Source organism: Gloeophyllum trabeum, assembly GCF_000344685.1.
Source record: "Gloeophyllum trabeum ATCC 11539 unplaced genomic scaffold GLOTRscaffold_00005, whole genome shotgun sequence".
Classification (NCBI taxonomy): domain Eukaryota; kingdom Fungi; phylum Basidiomycota; class Agaricomycetes; order Gloeophyllales; family Gloeophyllaceae; genus Gloeophyllum; species Gloeophyllum trabeum.
This window is the reverse complement of record NW_006920414.1, coordinates 1,365,764-1,385,905: the sequence shown is the minus strand read 5'-3', so window position 1 is coordinate 1,385,905 and position 20,142 is coordinate 1,365,764. Positions and strand designations below refer to the sequence as shown.

Genomic DNA, 20,142 nt, shown 5'->3' with positions numbered 1-20,142 from the left:
TCTGCCCATCTGCTGGATCTACTATAAGCCGGAACTCCTGAGACACCTTCCAGCTCGATACTGTCCATGTCAGCAGCCCCGGCCACGGAACCCTCTCCGCTCGAAAATGTTAAGCCAAAGAATTATGCGGAGACTTTCAGAGTATGTCCATAGAAATGCAGGTTGACAGGACTAGTTATGTCTGAAATCATTATTCAGAACAAGCAAGTGACATCAAAACATGCTGAGTGAGTATCACATCTTCATCTTGCACATCGCATGAATGGGCTTACAGTACACACACAACCACGCAATCGGTTCCCCGACAGCCCTTGCGAAGCTGCTGCCAAGGCATCCTACGATTGCCTGAACAGACACGACTACGTCCGCGACAAATGCCTGGACTTCTTCCAAGCGTATCGTGATTGCAAGAAAGCATGGGTAAGTGACCATTTGCCTGTCGGAGGCAAATGATTCACTCAGTGATACAATGCGATCAGATGGACGAAAGAAAAGCTGATCGTCAGGCTGCCTATGCTCGACGATGACTGTCGCAGTGGATTATCCTAGACCCTCAGCATCTCCAGCTGTGAACACCCGGACTGCAGTTACAGCATGATTTTCCCCATATTCTTCAGAGCGTCCTCAGATGAACTAAGTGCAACTTGGTGTTCGGTCACCGATGCGACAGCTTGACCATAAGTATATATACCGAGGGCTCGTTGCATGTCAACCTACGCTGTTGTTCTCGGCAAATTGACAATAACGAGACCAGTTGGTTGTTACAAAAGGGTACATGGCATGTATTGATATGCGGAAGGGAACGTCTGCATACCCAGCACCAGTACGCCGATATGAGCAATACATGATTCATAATATGTTCGCTAGGGACGTAAGCTGTATTATTTATCAGGTATGCCACAACCTACTCAAAGGTTACAGAGACGCGAATCCTGAATCGGCCGGGGCTGCTTGTTCTGTTCGGCATTTTCATGCTCAGCAACTGCGAACGCTTGAACTTCGTCTTGTAACTCGGCAAGTTTGCTGCAGCGCACGAAGCCTGCGTTGACAAGACGCCGGATGCTCTCCATCGTCCACGTCACACAGTCGAGGCCCGGAACGGAAGTGTAGGGCACGTTCGTGATGATGTGGTTAACGTCACCCACTTTGTCGGCGGGCACTTGTGCGATGCGAAGAAAGCCGATGAGGTAAATGGACTTTGTTGCGCCGCCCGTCTCACCATGGTCAGCGATCCAGGATGATCCCATCTGTTTGATATGGTACTTGATACCTCGATCGCTAGACGTGTGGTGATAGAGTCCCCAGTGGAAACTGTCTGGTACGCCCCTGTCAAAGATGATGATGTAGAGAGCACCAGCTTGGAGTGACATTGCTGCAGCTACTACCGGTGACTACCAGCGACATCCGTTAATACGGGGAAGGTGAAGGGCAGATGAAAGCACGCACCACTAATATGTAGAAATGTGATTCTGCGAAAAACAGGGAATGCAGCGCCAGCCTTTATACACAACAGACTACAATCCGGTACCGAATCTGACTCTACCATGGGCAAGTCGGTGTAACCTCCGCGTAAGAAGGTAGGTCGTGTAACCCTGAAAGAACTTAGAAGGGAATCATCTCGAAAAGCAATTCTGCGATCGGTACTTGTTAGATCACGACGCAAGGAAGTTCAACCCAGGATCTGGGTGGGATTTTTTCTGTGTCCTTCACTTCTCGCGGTAGCAGTAATGGTGCAAAACACAACCCGACCCGAGTCAAGTGCGGGACGGTGGGAGGACAGTCTGCGTAGGATTGATAGCGCCAACTGCAACAAACCAGGGGGCGCTGGTTAACAGTCTGACTGTTATTTTGGATCCGCGTCTCGGACGACATGGATGTCTGCGTGACGGTTGCGCTGAATCGCGCGAAAGACAGTCGCCCATGCCTCGATTATTTTCGGTAGCATAATCAAGCCCTCTGGTACAGGAAGGAGCTGACGGATGCTGAGGAACTTGGAAGAGAAAAGCCAAACTGCGAAGAAGGATGACATCTCCGCACTCCCGGGCCGGAAGGGGGTGTCTTCCATGAACCGCCTGTCAGTCTTGATCAAGGACGCGGAACTTAAACATACACGCACAACTGAGAGAACCGTCCGAAAAGAGAAGGTTTAGCTGCGTCCAGGTGGCAGAAGATATGGGGATGTTCCCATGGAATGGCTTTGGTGACTCGTCCACTGGTGTGAACACCGATATCACCGCGCGGAGATCTGGTAAGCCCACAAAAAAGCGAGAGCGCCCCAATATTGGAAAATAGAAGATAGTATGGGACGGAACTTCGAGTCAGACCGGATATGCCATGGGAAAGGGTAGATCTTACATCATCTTCACATCCAGTCCCACCCGTCAGAAGCAGCAGGGGCAGAGCATTCTATCCAACCGAGGCCAAAGTGCATCTTGGACAACACCTGCGTGACAGTGAAGCTCGACACTAAGTGAAGCTCGACACTAAGTGAAGCTCGACACTAAGTACAAATTACATCGATCGACACGACATAACGTCACCAACAATGACAGAGAAACATGTCGCCAATGGGGTGGCGGGGTCACCACGAGAATGAATTCCGAGCGAATCCCCACATAGCGCGGTACGCTATATATTGTTGCTCATACTTGTACCCTGGCAATGTCATCGCGAACTTGGGCCACCACCAAGATAGTGAAGAACCTCGCAAAATCTGGGTATACTCCCAGTAGTCCGGGAACCATCCGGCGTATTCCCAATCGATGATCCCCGATATATGACCATCGTGGATCATAATATTATGAGCCAGGAGATCACCATGCGTGAATACGATGGGATGCGTGGTCGAGGCCAACGATTTGACCAGGCTTAACTGTTCCTCGTAGGATTGTCCAGGTACACAGTTTTCCGGGGTGGCGTATTCGAGAAACGTAGCGTGGAAGGCATTCTCATCCTCCCATGGTCCACCTTCGGCCCCAGGGATGCGAGCACCCCGCACGGAGCCGCCTTCGACTGAACAAATACGAGGACCCCATGGGGAGGTCCATGATCGCATGAGACCAAGGTATTTCGCGAGTTCTTCTCTGATCGTAGCCCATTCCGAGGGAGACAGGGAGTCCCGTACCTCGTCTAAGGGCTTCCCAGGCAGACGAGACATCAAGATAGAGCCTCGCGACGGGTTCGAGGGATCACTGCCGTACGATAGCAGTCGCGGAACAGGAATACCGATCTTCCCCGCTAGGGACATGGCCAAAGCCTCGGCTCTCCGCGTTTTAAGTGTGTCCTTCAGAATGAGGTTGAAAGGCAGCGGATAAATTCCCATATCATGGGTAATATTGAACCACCGGCAATACCAACGTGAGAGTTTGTAGAGGACGATTCGGTGAAGGTAGCCTCGGACGTGTTCCATGAATGAGCTTCCAACCGCAGGCAGCTCTAATATCTATACCGGAGTGTTTACCACCAATGTATGCATGTCAGGAAAATGCTTACGACTGGAGAGATCGCCATGTGGTACACCACAAGTAGTGAAAGGCGGGGGAGTGGACTGGTGATTATTTGCGTGTCACCACAAGTTCTGTGGGACAAGCTTGCAGTGACACTGCACTAACCCAAAGAACCCGCACTGGACTCTACCCTGCGATGCGCTCGAAAGGAGAACGAGAGGAAAGCAACCCTGTCGACGGACCCCCTCGGACAGATTGAGGACAGGCTAGAGAACTGTCGCCGATACCATTGGTCCAGTTGCAAGCAGTTCATACTGCCGACACAAGTACAAACATAGCCAAACAGAGCCACGGTCCGATCCATACAGTAGTACATACAATATTGCGCCCGCCCGTCGGCTCCGAACTCTCGAAGAGCAACAACAATAAAGGGAACTAAGTAATAGGAAGAGTCATGCTGGCCTGCGAGTCTGCGACCTTTGTGAAGTGTACAGAGATAACGACAGTCTCACGCTAAAAGCGCCGACAGTTGCCTGAAAACCACGACAATAGCAGCTGCCTTGTGGATAAGAACGCCTCGCAGGTGTAGAAGCTCTCCCCTGTCACCGGCAGAAACATATAGGTGCGTATGGTCTGTAGTACTAGTACTCCTGTGTTATACAAGCGCTCATGGACGCCATCCAGCTCCCGCACAGTCGACAATGTCTTTGCAAACTGGGGGTCTATACATCATGCTCTTCGCGCGCGCCACACCCAATGACTACCATTGGGCGTTGTACCATCATACGCAACCTACCAAAGGGACCAAATGGCACATCAAGAATATATGTGACAGTTGGATGACGGACCATAACGTCACCAGCAGCGCGGCCAAGGAATTCTTGCTTATGGGCTTCCTTCGCATCGCTAATGTGCAGCCAGACCGCGCAGAAGAGGTTGATCAATTGGCTAGGAGCATACCCCATACGACGGCAGGTGTTACCTGTCGAACCTGGGTCCTCGACGCCGTACGCAAGCTTGTGGCGGCAGGCATTGTGCAGTGTAATGATATAGACGGTTTGGAAGCCGAAGCAAAAGCGTTCGGTTACTCGCAGTTTGACGACACAAATGCTAACAAGCAACCTCGCCCCGTTGTGGACTCCAAAGTATGTGCGTTGTGATCGAGTGGAGGTAGATCCGTGTCGATCATCAACGTGATGCTCTTTCCTTGTATTCCCGGGTGGTCACCACGCAATCATGACTAGTTGACTCCCGATAATCTCGACGTATCGTCAGCTTGTCGTAAAAGAATAGTTTAAAGATGTATCTGGAGGTATTCATTCTATGAACTTACTCCCTTCCCAAGTACCCGCACCCAAATCTCTATCCCCTAATGCCACATCCACCACTCGCATCATTCCAATAACTTTCTCGTCCTCCCATGGCTTCCCAACGACTTGTACACCAACCGGTATTCCCCGCATGGCTTCAGGATTATAAGTCGGCTTGCAACCCTTGTAGATCATCGATTCTACCGCTTTGGCACCGTGAAGATGCTGCCACTCTTGGGTAAGCTGGTCCTTAGCTGGGTCGACCCGCGTTACGGGAACGACACCGGCAGGGTAGTTGAGGACATTGTATAAAATCGTAGCCGCTGCCAGCGGGGACAAATGTGCGCAGCCGCTAGGTAAGATACAGCAAATCAGTCGTCTGTACTGTTGAATTATTTGCGCTGTCAACCTACCCATGGGGGATTGACGGCATGGCTTGCACTGGGGCAATTATACCGTCGAATTGCTGCTTCGTCCATGCCTGGAATCGATGTATGACATGCAAACTAGAGACTCCTCCGTTCCAATCTTACCTCGTCGTAGAACAACCTCCGGTAATCATCTCTCTTCGCCGTCCATTCCCAGTATTCCTTTACCGACTTAGCTCTTGAAGCAGCTACAATGGGGATCGAGACATGGTCTCCAATGACATACTTCATCAACCAGAGACCGATTGAGCGGATGAGGCCTTGTTTCGCGATGCTGTATAAGAGCAATGCTACGACAGTATGATAATACACTCGCCTGGAAGCTTGGGGCCTAAAGTAGCCAGGAAAAGGTTGGATTCCTATTTTGCCGTGAGTAGACGCTCCGGTAGAGCTGAAACCAGCATTACTTTCGGGTCAGGACCCGTGTGAGCCTCCAGCGTTTTATACCCGTCAGACGTCGTAATGGCGACGAAAACCTCCAGTGGTCTTGTTGCTGTGATAATCTCAGAGCTGTGTCGTAGATAGACGGGGATACGCTCGTACGATCAGGAATCTTGAATTCAACACATTCATGTCCTTGTTCCTGGAGCGCCTTGACTGTCTCCAGTACAGCACGCTTGTTGGCCGGTGACGCCTTGACGAAGCCATCTATGAGCGCCGACGCGGTTAAAAAGAGTCACTCGCCGCAGCACACGGACTTACCGTCAGTGTAGTATCCGAACCTCAGACGCTTCGGCAGCTCTGCGTCCTTCCACGGAGTAGGCGCCACCTCGTTGTAGTCATCAGATATCCCCAATATCCCTCGTGAGATAATTTCGAGGTCCTCGACACAACTGATGTTGAATGAGTGATATCTCAAGCCGGCTGAGTAAACATGTGGCACTTACCGAGCCATAGGCCCGGCAGTGGTCTTGATACCTTCAAAGCCCGGTTCGAGATCTGTAGTAACAACATTTAAGTGACCGGCACATGTCTTTTGCACACTATACTCGCCTCTTACTCCTTCCATACTTACTCTCCCCGCAGTGGGCCGCAAGCTGTAGATCCCTGAATAACTTGCGGGTATCCTCAGACTACCGCCCACATCGGAACCTGCCCCAATACCCGCGCCGTCCATGGCTAGCAAGGCGGCTTCCCCTCCGGAACTCCCACCGCAAGTGTATTTTGCTGACCACGGATTTAAAGTCCGGCCCCACAGGGGGTTCGAGCACTCAAATGAGAGAGCCATATTCTGTGGGACGTTAGTCTTGACGAAAGGGATGGCACCCATTGACCTGTACAGGGTCACCATCTGATGCCTCTAGTTAAGAAATATTCGGCTCCTGCCAATGATTGTCGCAAGTATTCACCGCAGCGTCTTTCTCGGACGGTTGGTTAGCCCAATGACTGTAGCCAGACGTCGCATCTACTCCTGCGATCTCGACTGTTCAAGGGTGTAATGTGTGACCGGTTGTTGAGAAGAGCTGCATTTGTCTACTCACAGTGATCTTTGAAGCTGGCGGGGACCCCATGCAACGGTCCCTTCAATCGCTTCGTTTTGGAGAACTCGTCATCCAGCTCTTGTGCCTCTCGGCGAGCCTGCTCAAACAACACTGAAATGTAGGGTCATTGTTTCCATCGCACCTCCAGGTCGGCGACAAGTACCTTCAGTAACACAGTTCGTAGTCTTCTCCGCAAGAGTTGCTCGAGCTATGAATGCCTCTAAGACTTGTGAAGCTGTCCATTCTCCATGCTCTATTCGTTTGACGATCTCCGAAGCTACCCATTGTCGTATGTCTATAATGCAGTGCAGACACGCTTGTTTCCCGTGCTCACCAGTTGCTTTCGTGATCTGCCCATGGGTGCTGGCCGAGTACTCCTGAGCGCTAGCGAGCGCTCTTTCCCGTTCCGCCCTTTTCGACTTCGCGATAACCTCGAATGAATTCGAGTTGAAAGGCCAGATCATGTTGAGACCGTCCCCTGGAAACTGGGCTTCCGCGACTTTGACTGTGGTGTGAATTTATAAGCCGCATCTCTTAGACGATATTCCCATCGAGCACCGGATCTCGTTAGCACTGTACTCGTAAGTGGACCTCGATAGACAATTTACCATTAATGCCAATGAATACTAGCCACAATCAAGCCACAATCAGGGAGATCGAGCTGATGGTGAAATTGTCGAAGGCAGCCATACAAACCGGAATTACACCCCAAACAAGGAAAGCCACTGATCGTATATAATGTGCAAGGAAGATCACAGCAAAAAGTACAAAGTTATTATGACTGAGGAAGAGGGGGCGGAGCATCAGGCTGCGGCGCAAATATGATGTGCAACGGTGGCGAAGTCTGGCTGTCCTCGCTCAGGACTGTCGCTACAATCGACCTTCCTGCGAATGACCGTCCAGCAAGCGCTTTCAGAGCGCGATTGGCACTATCGGCATCCTTGTACTTGACGTATACGCGACCCACACCTGCAGCCTCGTCTTGCCGCTGGTAGTCCAGAGCAGCCTGTGACCCTCCCTCTCCCCATTTGGACTTATCTTTCTTGACTGGTCTGGGAATCCTGAGGTCCTCCACCTCTCCATACTGCGCGCATTCGTCTTTGATGTCCTCGTAGATGTCGGAGTACTCTTGATCGTCCACCAAGTCTTCGGCCGTCACCATGTTCAACATAAGGAGAATGCGGGCATCCGACAGAGCAGTATCTCCAGCAGGCATGATGGGCTGCGGAACTTCCGTGAAAGTCTCGTACGGATAGTTGGGGATTCCACCTTTAGCTCCGACAGAAGCCCTTTGGACAACCAGGTACCTGTCGCCGAGCTCCATCCCGTTCAAACTTTGAATCGCGACATCAGTAACGTTGGCATCCACGTATTCGAAGAATGCAAAGCCCTGCTAGAACACGTCAGCTTGTAAGGCAATGAATGAATCTCAACGCAAACCTTCGAAGGACCAGAGCCGCCCTCCCGAACCAGATTGAATGCCTTGAGCTCCCCAAAGCTTTTCAGCAGTTCCATAACCTGCTCCTCGTTGAGATACGTCGGAAGTCCGCCAACGAAGACCTTATTCGGCGAGTCGGGCACATTTGTCGATACCACCCCCGGCACATGTAAACCCGGGCCCATAGGTTCGCCAGCGTAGTCTTTGGGCCGGCGAATTTTGAGAGGGCCATTGATGAAGATAATGCCATCGAATGCCATCGCTGCTGTCGCATCTTCAGCGCTGCGGAACTAGCGAGAAACATGGCATTAGGGGCGATCGATATGACAACAGACGATCGCGTACCTCAACGAAGGCATAGCTCTTTTCATAATTACACTGAACAGCGAGTACAGGTTTGCCTGCCTGCTGCGTGCCAAGCTGCATCTCTTGCATCTTGTCGTTGAAGAAGTCGGCAAGGTTTTGCTCGTTGATCTCCGGCGTGATGCTGCCAATGTATAATCTTCGAGACTGGCGGGATAGGTTGGGGTTACCGCCAATACCCATCCCAAAGCTCTGAATGGGCATGGGAGGAGGTAACCCAGGAATGCTCAGTATGGGAGGAATTTGAGTACGGTTGGCACCAGGTAGGTTGAATAAGCCTAATTTGTGTTGAGAGCAATCACATGGAGTAGATAAGGTGACGACGCACCCGTCTGCTTCGCTTGTGTGGCAGTGTACTGTTCATACCCTGGAGCATGGACATCCCAGCCTGAAGCCTTTCTCCGCCGCTGAGACAAAGGAAGGCAACCCTCTGGGGTGGGAGACCTCCTCTCAGGAGTGCCATAATCTTTTCCGCGCCGTCCACGGCCGCGAGGAGCATCCGTGTCCATATCATCGGGAGGCGGGCGACGATGATGCTCCCGATGGTCTCTTCGTGTACGATCATCGTCCGGTCGCCTGTGGTCATCAAGATCCCTCCCACCACGGCCGTGCCTATCTCTATCACGCCTGTCGTCCCTCCTCCCCCCATACCGATCATGGTCCCGGTCCCTGTGGTAGTCCCGGTCTCTGCCATCATGTCTGGGAGGCCGATGGCGATCTTCACGAACACCGTAGCGGTCTAGAAAGGGCAAAAAGGGGACACGGCATGAGTACTGTCATAAGGGCGACGCTGGCTGCGTGAGTAGCTCGACGACGATATTCGCGAGGAAGACGAAACGCCGATTCCGCGAGACGACATGCTAAGCTAGCTGCAAGTAAAAAGAAACAAAAAAGATCCATGTAAAGGATGAATGCCCCGTAAGCAGGTCGTCATTGCCAGGCAATAACAAAGGCGAAAAACCAACGAAATCGTTCACCTCTGTCATCCCTTCCCCCGGACGCAATACGCTCGGCTCTCAAACCTACTCGCGGACATAGATATGGAAGACAGGACACGATCCTAAACAGTGCGACTTACCGTTGTCGGCCATTTTGTAGTAGTGCAGCTGCTTTCCTGTTAGGCCGAAGCAAACGCGCTGGAAGGCAGTGGTGGGGAAACAGCAAGAAATTGTAACTCCGCTTGCTCTACTGCGCCTTCACCTGAATAGGCAGGTACTGTGGTTACTCCTTCCTCCGACTACGCCCATAATGCCTACAGAACTGCCATACGCCGCCGACGCCGAGGTGTCGCTATCGTACGACGAGCTCGAAGTATGTATTCCTCCTCTGATGCTTTTGGGTAAGTCTTTGACAGCTCACCAAGCCCTCTAATTGCAGGTATTACGACTTCAATACGAGAAGGAGGTAGAGGCGGGGCATGTCACGGTTCAGACGAAGTTCAACTACGCTTGGGGCCTGGTGAAGAGTCCGGTACGTGAGGATCAGGTAGAGGGTGTGCGACTGCTGCAAGGTATGTGCTTCTGTCATCGCGAGATTCGCGTCGGAACCGACACACCGGGATGGCAGAGATCTACCGCGCGGAGCCCGCTCGCCGAAGAGAGTGTCTTTATTATCTAGCACTTGGTCACTACAAGATGGGAAATTACGAGGATGCCAAGAAGTTCAATGGTCCGTACATTGCTGTCCCGGAAGGCTGTCTGAGTTGCTCATACGACCACGTAGGCCTTCTTTTAGAGAAGGAACCTACGAATCTCCAGGCTCATAGCCTTCAGACGTTAGTAGACCAGCGCTTAGCAAGGGGTGAGTGGTCTGCTCCACAACGTGCTGCTGTCAGTCTTTTAAATCTGTCGCATTTCAGATGGGTACATAGGCATGGCCCTAGCCGGTGGAGCAGCTGCCATCGGGGCCATCCTACTTACAGGTCTAATACGGCGAGCAACCCGCAAATAATGTCTTTGGCCACGACTTACGCTGTGTTCCCGCTCCCACGTCTCCTATTTATCCTATCAAATAATGTACGGTCTCTCCGACTCGCAAATAACATCCTTATGACCTAATAAACGGTACTTCCTTCCCCATCAATCCTCAGTTGTCCTTAGGCCGGGAAGCGGTGGATGGTGACGAGTATGTCGCGCGCGCAACGCATAGAATTTTGCGTAGAATTTATATCTTGTATCAATAGCGTGAAGCACGGAAGTTCGAGATTTTCCCTCTCGTATTGCTAAGAGCCTAAGGAAGAGCCTAAAACCCGGTAACTAGAGAGCTGTTTCTAGAATACAGACTAATGGTGTACATGAACATCCGTAGTACAACCCGGTATGCAAGCATTAAGTTATAGATGCAGCAGGTTCGTAGATGAATGTGGATATCGAAAGCAATGCGACGAGACAAGGTTGTGTACAGTTGTTAGCCAATTGCGTCGTATATCATGTCGGAAGGAATTGGGCTGCAAGAATAGGACTTAGTTCATCATGGTGGAGAGATGCTTGGTGCTCACCTGCTTGATACAACATTTCGTCACCAGTCATCTGCAATGACCGGATACATCAGCTTTCCGTTCTCTCTCATCAGTACAGCAGCACGCACCCTGAAGGATGTAATGCCGGCGAAGATGAACCCTATCAGGACACCACAGTCGAACAGAATCCATATAGCCGCCCAAACTGTGAGGTCCCTTGAGTCGCAAGCCAAGGCAGCACGATGATAGAATCTTACCATGGGCGGAGATCTTTGGATACATATATGAGAATTGCGTGCAGTCTGAGTCGTTAGCTTTTCGGAAGAACTTGTCGTCTGCAATGTCCCCTACAATTTTACCGTCGGCAACACGTCCGACTACCAATTATCGGAAGGCAAGACGACTCACAGACCACATAGAAGGCGCTAGGAATGGTATTAGTCGCGGTGAAATGCCAAAGAACCAACGATACTCACTTCATCACTCCGATGAACAAGCAATACCAACGGAGAGCGTCCCTGCACAGGCACGTGTAAGTGAAATACTAATATTCAGCCATAAGGGTAGCAGCACTCACGCGTGGTCGATGAACCAGAAGCCAATTAGCAGGCCTTCGTATAGTACAGTCAAGATCAAAGTCCTTTGGAGAGAGTCAGCAACAGCTCCTGCTTGAAAATTATAGACCAACAATTTGTCCCTGACAAGGACCAAAGGGCATATGAGCCCAATCCCAATGACGAAGCTCAAGATTTTTGAGACTAAGGTATCAAACCCAGCCATAATGAATATACCGCCAAATACTGCCGAGCCTATGTATCCTGCTGCCAGGATGCTCGGCGGATGCCCTCCCTCGACGATGGTGCACCCTCCGACGTTTGGGTCAATCGTGACTTTGAGTATAGTCCCCCCTGTCATGATCGCCTTTGCATAGGAAGCAGTGAGTTAACGGTGGGTCCTACCGTTGCGAAAGAGCCGTGCACTAACCACTATTATGTGACATAGCTCGTGCCAGCCAATGGTGAACAGTTTGAGTGGGTTTATGAGGTTCCGTACGGTTGGAATATTCCATATGGCGAATATCATGACAGTGTACACAACGATCTAGCGACTTTCCTATTCAGAGCCTGGGTCACTCCTGAGGATCGGTGAAACGCACAACATACAGGACAGGCACCTGCACCGACCAAGGGCTCAGTACTAGCCTCGGCTAACGGCAGAAGCGAGAAGCTCACTTGGATTTGTGTTGGCGTTATAGGGCTCATTCGGATGGGGGCAGCTACAGGCGGCCTGTAGGGGATATCAGGATCATAGTCAAGCTCCATGCTGCTTTATGCGAGCGAATATGCGTTCAAAGGCGTGAGGATAGTTCTCCCAGCAGTCGTAAGTACAGCACGTTGCAAGATATTCGACGCACAGCACGAGTCCCCCCTCGAGCACTCGACTGTAATAGAACGGCACAGACTTGTGGAACCGGCCTCGTGTACCCAGTGCGGAGATGCTGTGATTCCTACTTTCCTGATCCAGGCGCCATCGGAGGTTCAGCGGTCGTGGGAATCTGCGGGGAAGCACGACGCGCTCGGTCACGTGCCCCGCGACTTGTTGATCGGCGACGGAGTTTCAAAGTTGCTCTCAGTGGCAATAAATAGCGCAGGCGCGTCGCGTCCAGCTGCAACCTCTTCGTCCACCACCACTCCTCCCGCTCTTCAACTACCCTCAAGAATACCAAGATCATCATGGTGAGCTTGCTTGTAGCCTGGACCTATGCCGTATCGCTTACTGGTACGTTCGGTAGTCGGGAAAGGGAAAAGCGTATGTACCTCGAGTGGAAGCAACCTAATGGACGCGTCTGATCTCGTTCTAGTGGTAAATCTTCCTCCGGAAAGGCCGGGTCCGACCCCAGCAAGACCATGTCGCGGTCTGCGAAGGCCGGTCTCCAGTTCCCCGTCGGTCGTATCCACCGTCTGTTGAAGAAGGGCAACTATGCTCAGCGTGTTGGTGCCGGTGCTCCTGGTACGTCGTAAACCTTGTGATGTGGTGAACATCATTTCATTCGCCTACTCAGTCTACCTTGCTGCTGTATTGGAGTACCTCGCCGCTGAGATCCTCGAATTGGCCGGCAACGCTGCTCGCGATAACAAGAAGCAACGTATAGTCCCCCGTCATCTCCAACTAGCCATCCGCAACGACGAAGAGTACGTCGCCTCCTGTTCCATCCATCTCACGTAGCTCAATGCTGTCGGTAAGGTTACATAAACTGCTCGGCAACGTTGTCATCAGTCAGGGTGGTGTCGTGCCATTCATTCAACCCGAACTGCTTCCTTCAAAATCCAGTAAGGGCAAGAAGGAGGGTGCCTCGCAAGAGGTGTAGAGCTGCGCATATCTATGTCTGTGTAATTCTTGTATCAATATGCTGTTATAATCTATATCTTCGGTATTTCTCGTACTCAAGTATAGTATGTCAAACTACTGGGTGCCACGATGTAGCTGGTCGTAGCCATCCTGTCGCGACAGGATATTCGTATTTCGGGATCATAGAGTTGACACCAATCGTTCCCCTAACGCCGCTATCCTATGATGGATTCACCGATGAGATGATAAATTCAAACAGTGGAGGACATGTGTGCAAAGTATGGACCAAGGGATTACGTCCACACTGCACAGCATGCAATGTAGTTCCTGATCCTCTTCGCCAGTGGGACAGCCTGGGCAGAGTGGATGTCACATATCTCAGCGTCGCAGATGTGCGAGAATTCGAGCCAGTATTACTGCTACAAGTCCAGGATCCCGTTGCCGCAAGAGCATATTGGCGAAGCAGCCTGCTTGCAAGGTATTTATGAGAGTGGGGCAGCAGTAGGCGCGCAGCAAGCGTAAGGTACTTTCGGAACGCTGGCGTTTTCTGTCTTACGCTCCCCTTCCGAGTCTTTCTCCAGTTGGACAAGAATTCACAGTACGCGCGTTCTTTGTGTAGTCAAAGAAACGCATAAGCAGCGTCGTCTGCATTAGAGCCATCGAGTCTTGAGAGTTGTCTATCTCCAGTCGGCCTCGGACTATCTAATAGAATCCGAGATGACGTATGCATGCTTTCCTGCAGCTACCGCCCGATGCAGATATGTAGTGGTCATCCGGGCCTCACGTAGTACGTCCGAGTTCACGGAGGCGGGTCCATAATATTAGCATACCAGCCATATAAAGAGCAAGCTGTCGATCCTGGATTTTCAGCATACAGCAGACTCTTCAACACACACCGAACTCTTAGGCACACGCCGAACTCTTCAAGACACAATGGTCTATCCTATCGTCGCCACTCGCGCGGTCCCTTCGACGATCACGAGGGAGCAGCTTTGGAAAGGCTTGAAGGTGAAGGCGCGCGAACCGAGAGGCTTCACGCCGATTACAGAGTGCGAGGTCCTTTCGGAGCACAAGACGGGCTTGTCAAGGAGGATCGTATTGGAGGGGCTGACCATCCATGAAGACGTGGAGTTTGTCGAGCCGTACTGGGTGAGTTTGTTCATGTCCCTGGGACACGTCCCCTTGTCCTGACGAAGTTTCCGAAGGCGACCTTCAAGATGCGCGAGACAGGGACAGAAGTCCTGAACCTGATCAGCGTAGACGAGAAGGGCCAGACTTTCCTGACCTTTACGTTCAAGGTCATATTCCCGGGTACCGAAGAGGGGTCCGAGGCAGAGAAGGAGAAAGGACGGGGCATGGAGAAGATGGCGACGTCGGCGGTTGAGATGACCATTGTCCAGGTGGAGAAGCTGGTGAAGGAGGGCAAGTTGTGAGAGTCCGTGGGTGTCAAAGGGATCCTGGCGTATTTGTAAACGGGGTCTCTTCAATCCGACCGAGCATGTAACGGGGCTTCATAGGAGGAAGCTGGATACCATCCCCACTCAATCGCAATAGTATCTTTTCACCTGTGTATATATCCAAGCGGTCAGAAGCAATGTTCCATAGTCTGCACGAAGTATCAGGGATAGTGGACGCTGGAAAGCAAGTGCCACTGCAAGTGCCCACTATGTTTCGGTGCCGCCACGTGGGAAGCGACGAAGATATCGCCGTGGCGAGACTCCTCTTTACTCTGTACAGCGCCTGTAGCAGGAGTAGCAAGCCGCACAGCAGCGGCACGTTGATGGGCACGCCTTCCAGGGGCACTCGCTGAGCTGCTTGACGTGAACTGCCACGTATTGCATCCTAGAAAAGCATACGCCGCGCGCTGCAAACGCGTCTCTTGACCGTGACTGACCATGGCGGTTCTCTCGCTACCCCTCTCGTTCAACAACTCGTTCTGGTCGCAGGACTACCGGCGGGGACTCGAGGTGCTATATGGCAAGTTACAGCAGGTGAGGAGCGCTCTGTATGGGTTAAGTGGGTTCAGACTGAGCGCAGGGGTTAGGGTGTCGCGGAGAATGAGGAAATTGTAGCGTTCATTAGGGTGCGTTGCCCAGTTTTGATGAGGGGGGCTTGTGCTAACTGTTTGCATAGGCTCGTGCCAATGCTGAAGCTGCGTTGGCGGAGTCGCTGACAGCCCCCATGCCCACAGGCAATAAGGGTACGTCCCGTCGCTCAACAATACTTGCTGCCAGTAGTTCAGCGTCAGTGCGACAGGCACGGGATTCGACGCCGACGATGGAGCTTCCCTCCTTATGGCCTTCCGTGGACTGCAGTCCGAATCCATTGCTCAGGGTAAAGTGCACGAGACTATTGCAAAGGAGTTGGACAACCTCGTCGCTGAGCCATTTGACGAATGGGCAAAGGGCTATAAGGTACGGAGCCTAGGAGATTCTCGGATGCCCTTGCTAATTAGAGTCGTTACGCAGGAGAGACTGCGGCAGAACAGAGCAACTGTAGTGGACGGCTGGTTGCGTTCCTACGAGCATGCACAAGCTGATGTACGTAGCGTTGCCTACACATCTCCGAGCCAATTCAGACATTCATACTTCTGCAGGTGATCAAGCTCAAGAATCAATATCTGTCCAAAATGCGCCGCGCTGACGAGGCCGAGGACGAGTATGTCCGTACCGTTGTCTACATGTTCTCGCTCCTTATAGTTCCCACAGCGCGAGGTTTGCCCCGACTGGCGAGCACGTAGACAAGTATACTACATCTCCCCGGCTGGGACCGAGGGACTCGCATCGTGCGCCCCCTCAGAGGACCGCCAGCGTCTCCGAACGGATCGCCCAGCGCCTCAAGGAGATACAACGACGAAGCGCGGGTAGCGCAACAGGCCGCCAAGAGTCCAACTTCGTCAACGCCTCGGACGCCTCGGCTGAAGAGAAAGGCGACGCTGCGGCCGAGAACGACGAGCAGCCTTCCGCCCCGAAAGTTGACAAGGGCAAGGGCAAGGAGGTCGATACCTCTGCTCATGTGACCGCCTCTCCGCCGCGAATCGCGTCCCCTCCCCCACTGTCGCCGCCTCTGCCACCGTCTCATCTGCCCGCGGACATTCACATCCCACCGCCCGGCTCGCCTATGCCGCCGCCCCCGCCTTCGCCGATCGTTCTGGCGGGCCTGTCCCTTCCTCCGTCGGCCATTTCGGGTCTACTGACTCGCGCCGCGGCGTCGATGCCCCTGCGCCCGGTCCGGTTCCCCATCCTGGGCGAGTATCCGGACTGTTTCACGGGTGAGGAGTTCGTTAGCTGGCTGGTAGATAACGTGGAGGGCTTTGGAGGCAGTCTGGATAAGGCAGAAGACGCCGCCAAGGAGCTTACTGAGCGGGAGGGTTTGCTCAGGCGGATTGGAGAGTTCGGGAACACGTTCGAGAACTCTGATGAGGCGTTCTACCAGTTCAGACAGAAGGTGCGTGGATTGGTCCAGTATGACCGCGTCATCGCGATTGAAGCTGCCCTTCCAGGCATTTGAACTGGGAGCAACGCAGTCCCAGCCTCAAGCTGCCTCTCCCATCACAAGCCCGAGGAACTTGGCGCCCATCGCGGAGGGCCTCGTCAAACGCGGCGGCAACTTCGTGAACCTTGTCCAGAAGGCGTTGAACGCGAATGCGAACGGCGCCGCCGAGCCTGCGTTCGTTAAGCTGCGCCGCGACGCGGAGGCTGCCGACAAGGAGTACCGGATTTCGGTGCGGAAGCTGGACCGGCAGAGGTTGGCGCTCGAGGAGAAGATCGAGGAGACGCTGAAGATGCTGCAGAGGTGGGAGGGCGATAGGCTGAGGGCTGTGAAGACGGGTGAGTGGTGTCCTCCCTGTATGTTGCAGGACTTGACGTGATTGTGGTGGGAAGTGCTGCTGCAATACCAGGGCACGCTTTCGAACATGCCCAAGGCCTTGGACTCCTCTTTGGAGCGCTCGGCTACTCTCATAGCTGCGTACCAGCCGGAGTCTGACTTGAGCGCCCTCATCGAGCGCTACCGCACTGGTCCTTTCCGCCCGCATCCGCAGATATACGAGTCTGTATCGCGCGACGAGTCAGACGTTGTGTTCGGCATTGACCTGCGGAAGTGGGCAGAAGGTGGGTGGGATGTTATCAACTCGGGTGAGGAGAAGAAGGATTCGGAGTTGGTGCCTCCCGTGCTGTCGGCCATGCTCAAGGCATTGGGAAAGGCTTATGAGATGTTACCGAACGACGCGGAGAAGAGGAAGGCGTGGATTTACGAGGTTCCCTTGGTTGCGGTTCATCATCTGAGGGAGAGTCTGAACGCTGTTCTCCCTGACCAAGCCATTCCGGAGGAGCTGTTCAGGAGCTATGATGTCCCTGTTATTGCGAGTTGCGTGAAACTGTGGATGCTGGAGCTGGACCCACCACTTGGATTGTGGGAAGGATGGGACGAGTTCAGGAAGATATATCCTACAGGTCAGTCGGGTTTGTAGGGGATGCTGGATGCAGCTGAGTGTCCTGTCCATATAGTTGGCCACTCGGCTAAGGAGGATGGTCAAGTAAGCCCGGAGCAACATATGCAAGAACTCCAAGCTGCCTTGTTGAGGTTGCCCCGGGTGCACCTTTACGTCCTTGACTCGGTTGTCGGGCATCTTAGGAAGTCAGTAGTTTTACCATGGCCCCTTTCTGAATGGCTGACGATATCATTCAAGCTTGATCGATTCGACCACAACGGATGAAACCAACGAGGTGTACGTGACGAAGTTGGCTCTCACTATGGGGAGAAGTGGGTAAAATGTCACATTCATATATGATTATGCTAAATTCTTGTTCTTAGCTGTGCTCCGGCCCAAGTTCGAGACCGACGTATCCATCCAAGACCGTCACCCTACTCGTAAGCTTTTCATCTATTTGGTAGACACAATCTATCTCACGCCTGTACATAGTCCTCTTCATGGATTTGGTCAACCATTACTCTGAGATCTTGCCGCCGACCATCACAAAGAAGAAGCGCGAGTCTGAGAGGAAGATACCTTTGCGGAAGCGGACCGCACCTATCGATATGCGCATGAGCAGAAGCAGGATTTCAGTCAGTGGAAACGCCTCGGAGTTGTTACAACGAGCGAAGAAGCAAGCGGAAGCACTACCCGCTGTGCCTCCTGTCGAGAAGGCTGCAAGCCCCCCGCCTGTGCCTGAACCAATTTCCAAGCCAGTGGCGCCTCCGAGCGTGCCGGTTCCCGCACCCAGCGACACGTCCGAGACCGCTAGTACGGTTACGGCGGAGACGCATGCAACGTCTGTTGAAGAACCGGACGTCCCTCCGAGGCCAAATTTCAAGGAGCCACCTCCGGAAGATGACGACCTACCACCGCGACCAAACTTCAAGGAGCCGCCGCCCGAGGATGACGAGGTGCCTCCGAGGCCCAACTTCGCCGACCCTCCACCCGAGGACGAGGAGAAGGTCCCCTCAGCTGCTGTGATTGATGCCACTTCTCCGACTAAGCCCGCATCCCCACAAATCCCGTCGCCTGATAGGGAGACCCCGCCGATGACGTCCAGGACTGCATCTCCAGAGGACCAGCCTATCAACGGCGGCAAGGTTTCGCTGTCGCGGACCACGTCGAGCGATGCGAGTCGTGTCCGAGGCCCACGGACGTCTCGAGGCCCCAGAACGCAAGGGGGAAACGTGAGCAGCATTGTCTCGAATCTCAATCGCAAATCGGTGAGTTCACCGACGAGCCCTGGGTTCAAGCCGAGGTCGCCAGGGTCGCCCTCCCGCCCGTCATCGGTGGCTAGTGACCGTCGCAACAGTATTCGCCGGTCTGGTGCGTTTACTAGGAGAAACATCGGAAGCGATGCTGAAGACGAGAGTCGGAAGTAATATGAGTGCTGCATGACAGAATGATATATGAGACTTGACTCGGTCTCTACGGACACGCTTTGCCTATGTAACTTAAGTCTGCTCGTTATGGTAGCACACTATGCAGCCTGACGCGACTATGTCAGGCTCATTTTGTTTAGATCTACGCGGAATTCATTGGATATTGCAGCCATTTGCAGATCGATGGGCCCATTTTTTGAAAATCATTTACAGTCGGACCACGTCGGACAAGCAATTACAAGTCCCCGAGAGACAGAAATCAGACCATCTGGACTTCTCTACCTTCTTCCGACGTCCCTGGCACCCACTCCGACCCACTCCGACTATACGTGGTTTTCTGAATTGATGGTCTATCGATCTGCAAGCGGCTGTGAGTACTAGCATCTTATAGCCATTTCCAGAGTCGGACCACGTCGGAGAAGTGAATTGAACTTGAAGTCCCTGAGGCACAAAAGTCAGACCATCTGCCACGTCGTACAGTCCCGGACAACCAAAGACAACAAATTCGGTGACCGGATTTCCTGAGGTCCAGCAGCCGTGGGAACCCCAATTTTATTGCAGAAACGAGTGATTTAGACTCTAAAGAAGAGATTGGCACGAGCCGATTTCCCATAAACACCCTGTAGCCTTCAATAATGGGTCGGGATGGGCCAAAATTTTGGCCGTATACAAAACAAATCGGGAAAAATGCGGAAAATATGCCAATCGACTCCTTTCAATGAGCTGAGTCTGATTCTGGCTTAAATATAATAATTGGACCAGCTGATATGCAATAATAGCTCTCATAAGTTCAGGCCAAATATGGCAGTCAAGGTAACATGTGCAATAAATTTGAACTTCCTTGTCAGTGGGCGGCCTCAGAAGGAGGTCTGAAGTATTCGAAAGCCTAGATCCAGCTCCATGCAAGGGTTACAGGTCCCCAAAGGCTCAGGGCATGACCTGGGAGGTCCGGTGACTGTGTAGAATGTCGTTGAAATGGCCCAAAATTTTGGCCGTATCAAAAAGTCGTG

At 52.6% G+C, this 20,142-nt stretch overlaps 11 protein-coding genes across 11 annotated transcripts; 6 read left to right on the top strand and 5 right to left on the bottom strand.

Moving 5' to 3' along the window:
- Nucleotides 1-90: 90 nt before the first annotated feature.
- On the top strand, nucleotides 91-423 carry GLOTRDRAFT_26747 (uncharacterized protein; the record flags this gene model as incomplete). Its single annotated transcript, XM_007866567.1, has 2 exons — nucleotides 91-145; nucleotides 275-423. Coding segments are annotated over 2 exons (204 nt in total), but the record flags the coding sequence as incomplete, so codon positions are not given.
- Nucleotides 424-917: 494 nt separating this feature from the next.
- Nucleotides 918-1,376, bottom strand: GLOTRDRAFT_4621 (uncharacterized protein; the record flags this gene model as incomplete). Its single annotated transcript, XM_007866550.1, has 1 exon — nucleotides 918-1,376. A coding segment is annotated over one exon (459 nt), but the record flags the coding sequence as incomplete, so codon positions are not given.
- A 1,102-nt stretch (nucleotides 1,377-2,478) lies between these two features.
- On the bottom strand, nucleotides 2,479-3,695 carry GLOTRDRAFT_75192 (kinase-like protein). Its single transcript, XM_007867018.1, has 2 exons — nucleotides 3,493-3,695; nucleotides 2,479-3,442 (listed from the first exon to the last, which is right to left on the bottom strand). The coding sequence occupies exons 1-2, from the start codon at nucleotides 3,508-3,510 to the stop codon at nucleotides 2,582-2,584; spliced, it is 879 nt and encodes a 292-aa protein (XP_007865209.1). The 5' UTR covers nucleotides 3,511-3,695; the 3' UTR covers nucleotides 2,479-2,581.
- A 452-nt stretch (nucleotides 3,696-4,147) lies between these two features.
- Nucleotides 4,148-4,606, top strand: GLOTRDRAFT_128426 (uncharacterized protein; the record flags this gene model as incomplete). Its single annotated transcript, XM_007867017.1, has 1 exon — nucleotides 4,148-4,606. One exon carries the CDS (start codon nucleotides 4,148-4,150, stop codon nucleotides 4,604-4,606), a length of 459 nt encoding a protein of 152 aa, XP_007865208.1.
- Nucleotides 4,607-4,615: 9 nt separating this feature from the next.
- GLOTRDRAFT_115723 (amidase signature enzyme) lies at nucleotides 4,616-7,161 on the bottom strand. The gene is made up of 13 exons (XM_007867016.1): nucleotides 7,000-7,161; nucleotides 6,829-6,942; nucleotides 6,666-6,776; nucleotides 6,534-6,607; nucleotides 6,178-6,475; nucleotides 6,072-6,123; nucleotides 5,887-6,017; nucleotides 5,728-5,832; nucleotides 5,592-5,677; nucleotides 5,501-5,543; nucleotides 5,290-5,444; nucleotides 5,170-5,237; nucleotides 4,616-5,108 (listed from the first exon to the last, which is right to left on the bottom strand). The coding sequence occupies exons 1-13, from the start codon at nucleotides 7,127-7,129 to the stop codon at nucleotides 4,763-4,765; spliced, it is 1,713 nt and encodes a 570-aa protein (XP_007865207.1). The 5' UTR covers nucleotides 7,130-7,161; the 3' UTR covers nucleotides 4,616-4,762.
- Nucleotides 7,162-7,315: 154 nt separating this feature from the next.
- On the bottom strand, nucleotides 7,316-9,622 carry GLOTRDRAFT_110820 (uncharacterized protein). Its single transcript, XM_007867015.1, has 5 exons — nucleotides 9,545-9,622; nucleotides 8,795-9,488; nucleotides 8,449-8,744; nucleotides 8,106-8,393; nucleotides 7,316-8,055 (listed from the first exon to the last, which is right to left on the bottom strand). The coding sequence occupies exons 2-5, from the start codon at nucleotides 8,973-8,975 to the stop codon at nucleotides 7,441-7,443; spliced, it is 1,380 nt and encodes a 459-aa protein (XP_007865206.1). The 5' UTR covers nucleotides 8,976-9,488; nucleotides 9,545-9,622; the 3' UTR covers nucleotides 7,316-7,440.
- Nucleotides 9,623-9,689: 67 nt separating this feature from the next.
- On the top strand, nucleotides 9,690-10,783 carry GLOTRDRAFT_59766 (mitochondrial fission 1 protein). Its single transcript, XM_007867014.1, has 5 exons — nucleotides 9,690-9,777; nucleotides 9,844-9,976; nucleotides 10,033-10,134; nucleotides 10,189-10,266; nucleotides 10,325-10,783. Exons 1-5 carry the CDS (start codon nucleotides 9,715-9,717, stop codon nucleotides 10,414-10,416), a joined length of 468 nt encoding a protein of 155 aa, XP_007865205.1. The 5' UTR covers nucleotides 9,690-9,714; the 3' UTR covers nucleotides 10,417-10,783.
- GLOTRDRAFT_59763 (uncharacterized protein) lies at nucleotides 10,769-12,025 on the bottom strand. The gene is made up of 9 exons (XM_007867013.1): nucleotides 11,909-12,025; nucleotides 11,613-11,845; nucleotides 11,502-11,564; nucleotides 11,401-11,442; nucleotides 11,333-11,349; nucleotides 11,182-11,271; nucleotides 11,053-11,129; nucleotides 10,964-10,994; nucleotides 10,769-10,912 (listed from the first exon to the last, which is right to left on the bottom strand). Exons 1-9 carry the CDS (start codon nucleotides 12,005-12,007, stop codon nucleotides 10,893-10,895), a joined length of 672 nt encoding a protein of 223 aa, XP_007865204.1. The 5' UTR covers nucleotides 12,008-12,025; the 3' UTR covers nucleotides 10,769-10,892.
- Nucleotides 12,026-12,795: 770 nt separating this feature from the next.
- GLOTRDRAFT_40572 (H2A_NEUCR histone H2A) lies at nucleotides 12,796-13,292 on the top strand (the record flags this gene model as incomplete). The annotated part of the gene is made up of 3 exons (XM_007866658.1): nucleotides 12,796-12,934; nucleotides 12,987-13,116; nucleotides 13,169-13,292. Coding segments are annotated over 3 exons (393 nt in total), but the record flags the coding sequence as incomplete, so codon positions are not given.
- A 914-nt stretch (nucleotides 13,293-14,206) lies between these two features.
- On the top strand, nucleotides 14,207-14,706 carry GLOTRDRAFT_128420 (DUF1857-domain-containing protein; the record flags this gene model as incomplete). The annotated part of the gene is made up of 2 exons (XM_007867012.1): nucleotides 14,207-14,422; nucleotides 14,479-14,706. The coding sequence occupies 2 exons, from the start codon at nucleotides 14,207-14,209 to the stop codon at nucleotides 14,704-14,706; spliced, it is 444 nt and encodes a 147-aa protein (XP_007865203.1).
- Nucleotides 14,707-15,021: 315 nt separating this feature from the next.
- GLOTRDRAFT_59757 (uncharacterized protein) lies at nucleotides 15,022-19,331 on the top strand. The gene is made up of 13 exons (XM_007867011.1): nucleotides 15,022-15,264; nucleotides 15,318-15,356; nucleotides 15,407-15,473; nucleotides 15,530-15,687; nucleotides 15,742-15,813; nucleotides 15,870-15,931; nucleotides 15,982-16,720; nucleotides 16,776-17,103; nucleotides 17,158-17,727; nucleotides 17,782-17,911; nucleotides 17,964-18,037; nucleotides 18,089-18,145; nucleotides 18,198-19,331. Exons 1-13 carry the CDS (start codon nucleotides 15,169-15,171, stop codon nucleotides 19,130-19,132), a joined length of 3,327 nt encoding a protein of 1,108 aa, XP_007865202.1. The 5' UTR covers nucleotides 15,022-15,168; the 3' UTR covers nucleotides 19,133-19,331.
- The last annotated feature ends 811 nt before the right edge of the window (nucleotides 19,332-20,142 follow it).

Coding starts and splice junctions, on each gene's coding strand:
- GLOTRDRAFT_59766 (XM_007867014.1), top strand. CDS start 9,715: ATGCCTACAGAACTGCCATACGCCGCCGACGCCGAGGTGTCGCTATCG. Junction 10,135..10,188: donor GGATGCCAAGAAGTTCAATG/GTCCGTACATTG, acceptor ACGACCACGTAG/GCCTTCTTTTAGAGAAGGAA. Junction 10,267..10,324: donor AGACCAGCGCTTAGCAAGGG/GTGAGTGGTCTG, acceptor GTCGCATTTCAG/ATGGGTACATAGGCATGGCC.
- GLOTRDRAFT_59757 (XM_007867011.1), top strand. CDS start 15,169: ATGGCGGTTCTCTCGCTACCCCTCTCGTTCAACAACTCGTTCTGGTCG. Junction 15,932..15,981: donor GCTGACGAGGCCGAGGACGA/GTATGTCCGTAC, acceptor TAGTTCCCACAG/CGCGAGGTTTGCCCCGACTG. Junction 18,146..18,197: donor CCAAGACCGTCACCCTACTC/GTAAGCTTTTCA, acceptor GCCTGTACATAG/TCCTCTTCATGGATTTGGTC.
- GLOTRDRAFT_115723 (XM_007867016.1), bottom strand. CDS start 7,129: ATGATCTGGCCTTTCAACTCGAATTCATTCGAGGTTATCGCGAAGTCG. Junction 6,608..6,665: donor CGCCAGCTTCAAAGATCACT/GTGAGTAGACAA, acceptor ACCCTTGAACAG/TCGAGATCGCAGGAGTAGAT. Junction 5,445..5,500: donor TTTAGGCCCCAAGCTTCCAG/GCGAGTGTATTA, acceptor TCGCGAAACAAG/GCCTCATCCGCTCAATCGGT.
- GLOTRDRAFT_59763 (XM_007867013.1), bottom strand. CDS start 12,007: ATGATATTCGCCATATGGAATATTCCAACCGTACGGAACCTCATAAAC. Junction 11,130..11,181: donor TCCAAAGATCTCCGCCCATG/GTAAGATTCTAT, acceptor GGGACCTCACAG/TTTGGGCGGCTATATGGATT. Junction 10,995..11,052: donor CCGGCATTACATCCTTCAGG/GTGCGTGCTGCT, acceptor CGGTCATTGCAG/ATGACTGGTGACGAAATGTT.
- GLOTRDRAFT_110820 (XM_007867015.1), bottom strand. CDS start 8,975: ATGGACACGGATGCTCCTCGCGGCCGTGGACGGCGCGGAAAAGATTAT. Junction 8,745..8,794: donor CACACAAGCGAAGCAGACGG/GTGCGTCGTCAC, acceptor AACACAAATTAG/GCTTATTCAACCTACCTGGT. Junction 8,394..8,448: donor AGAGCTATGCCTTCGTTGAG/GTACGCGATCGT, acceptor GTTTCTCGCTAG/TTCCGCAGCGCTGAAGATGC.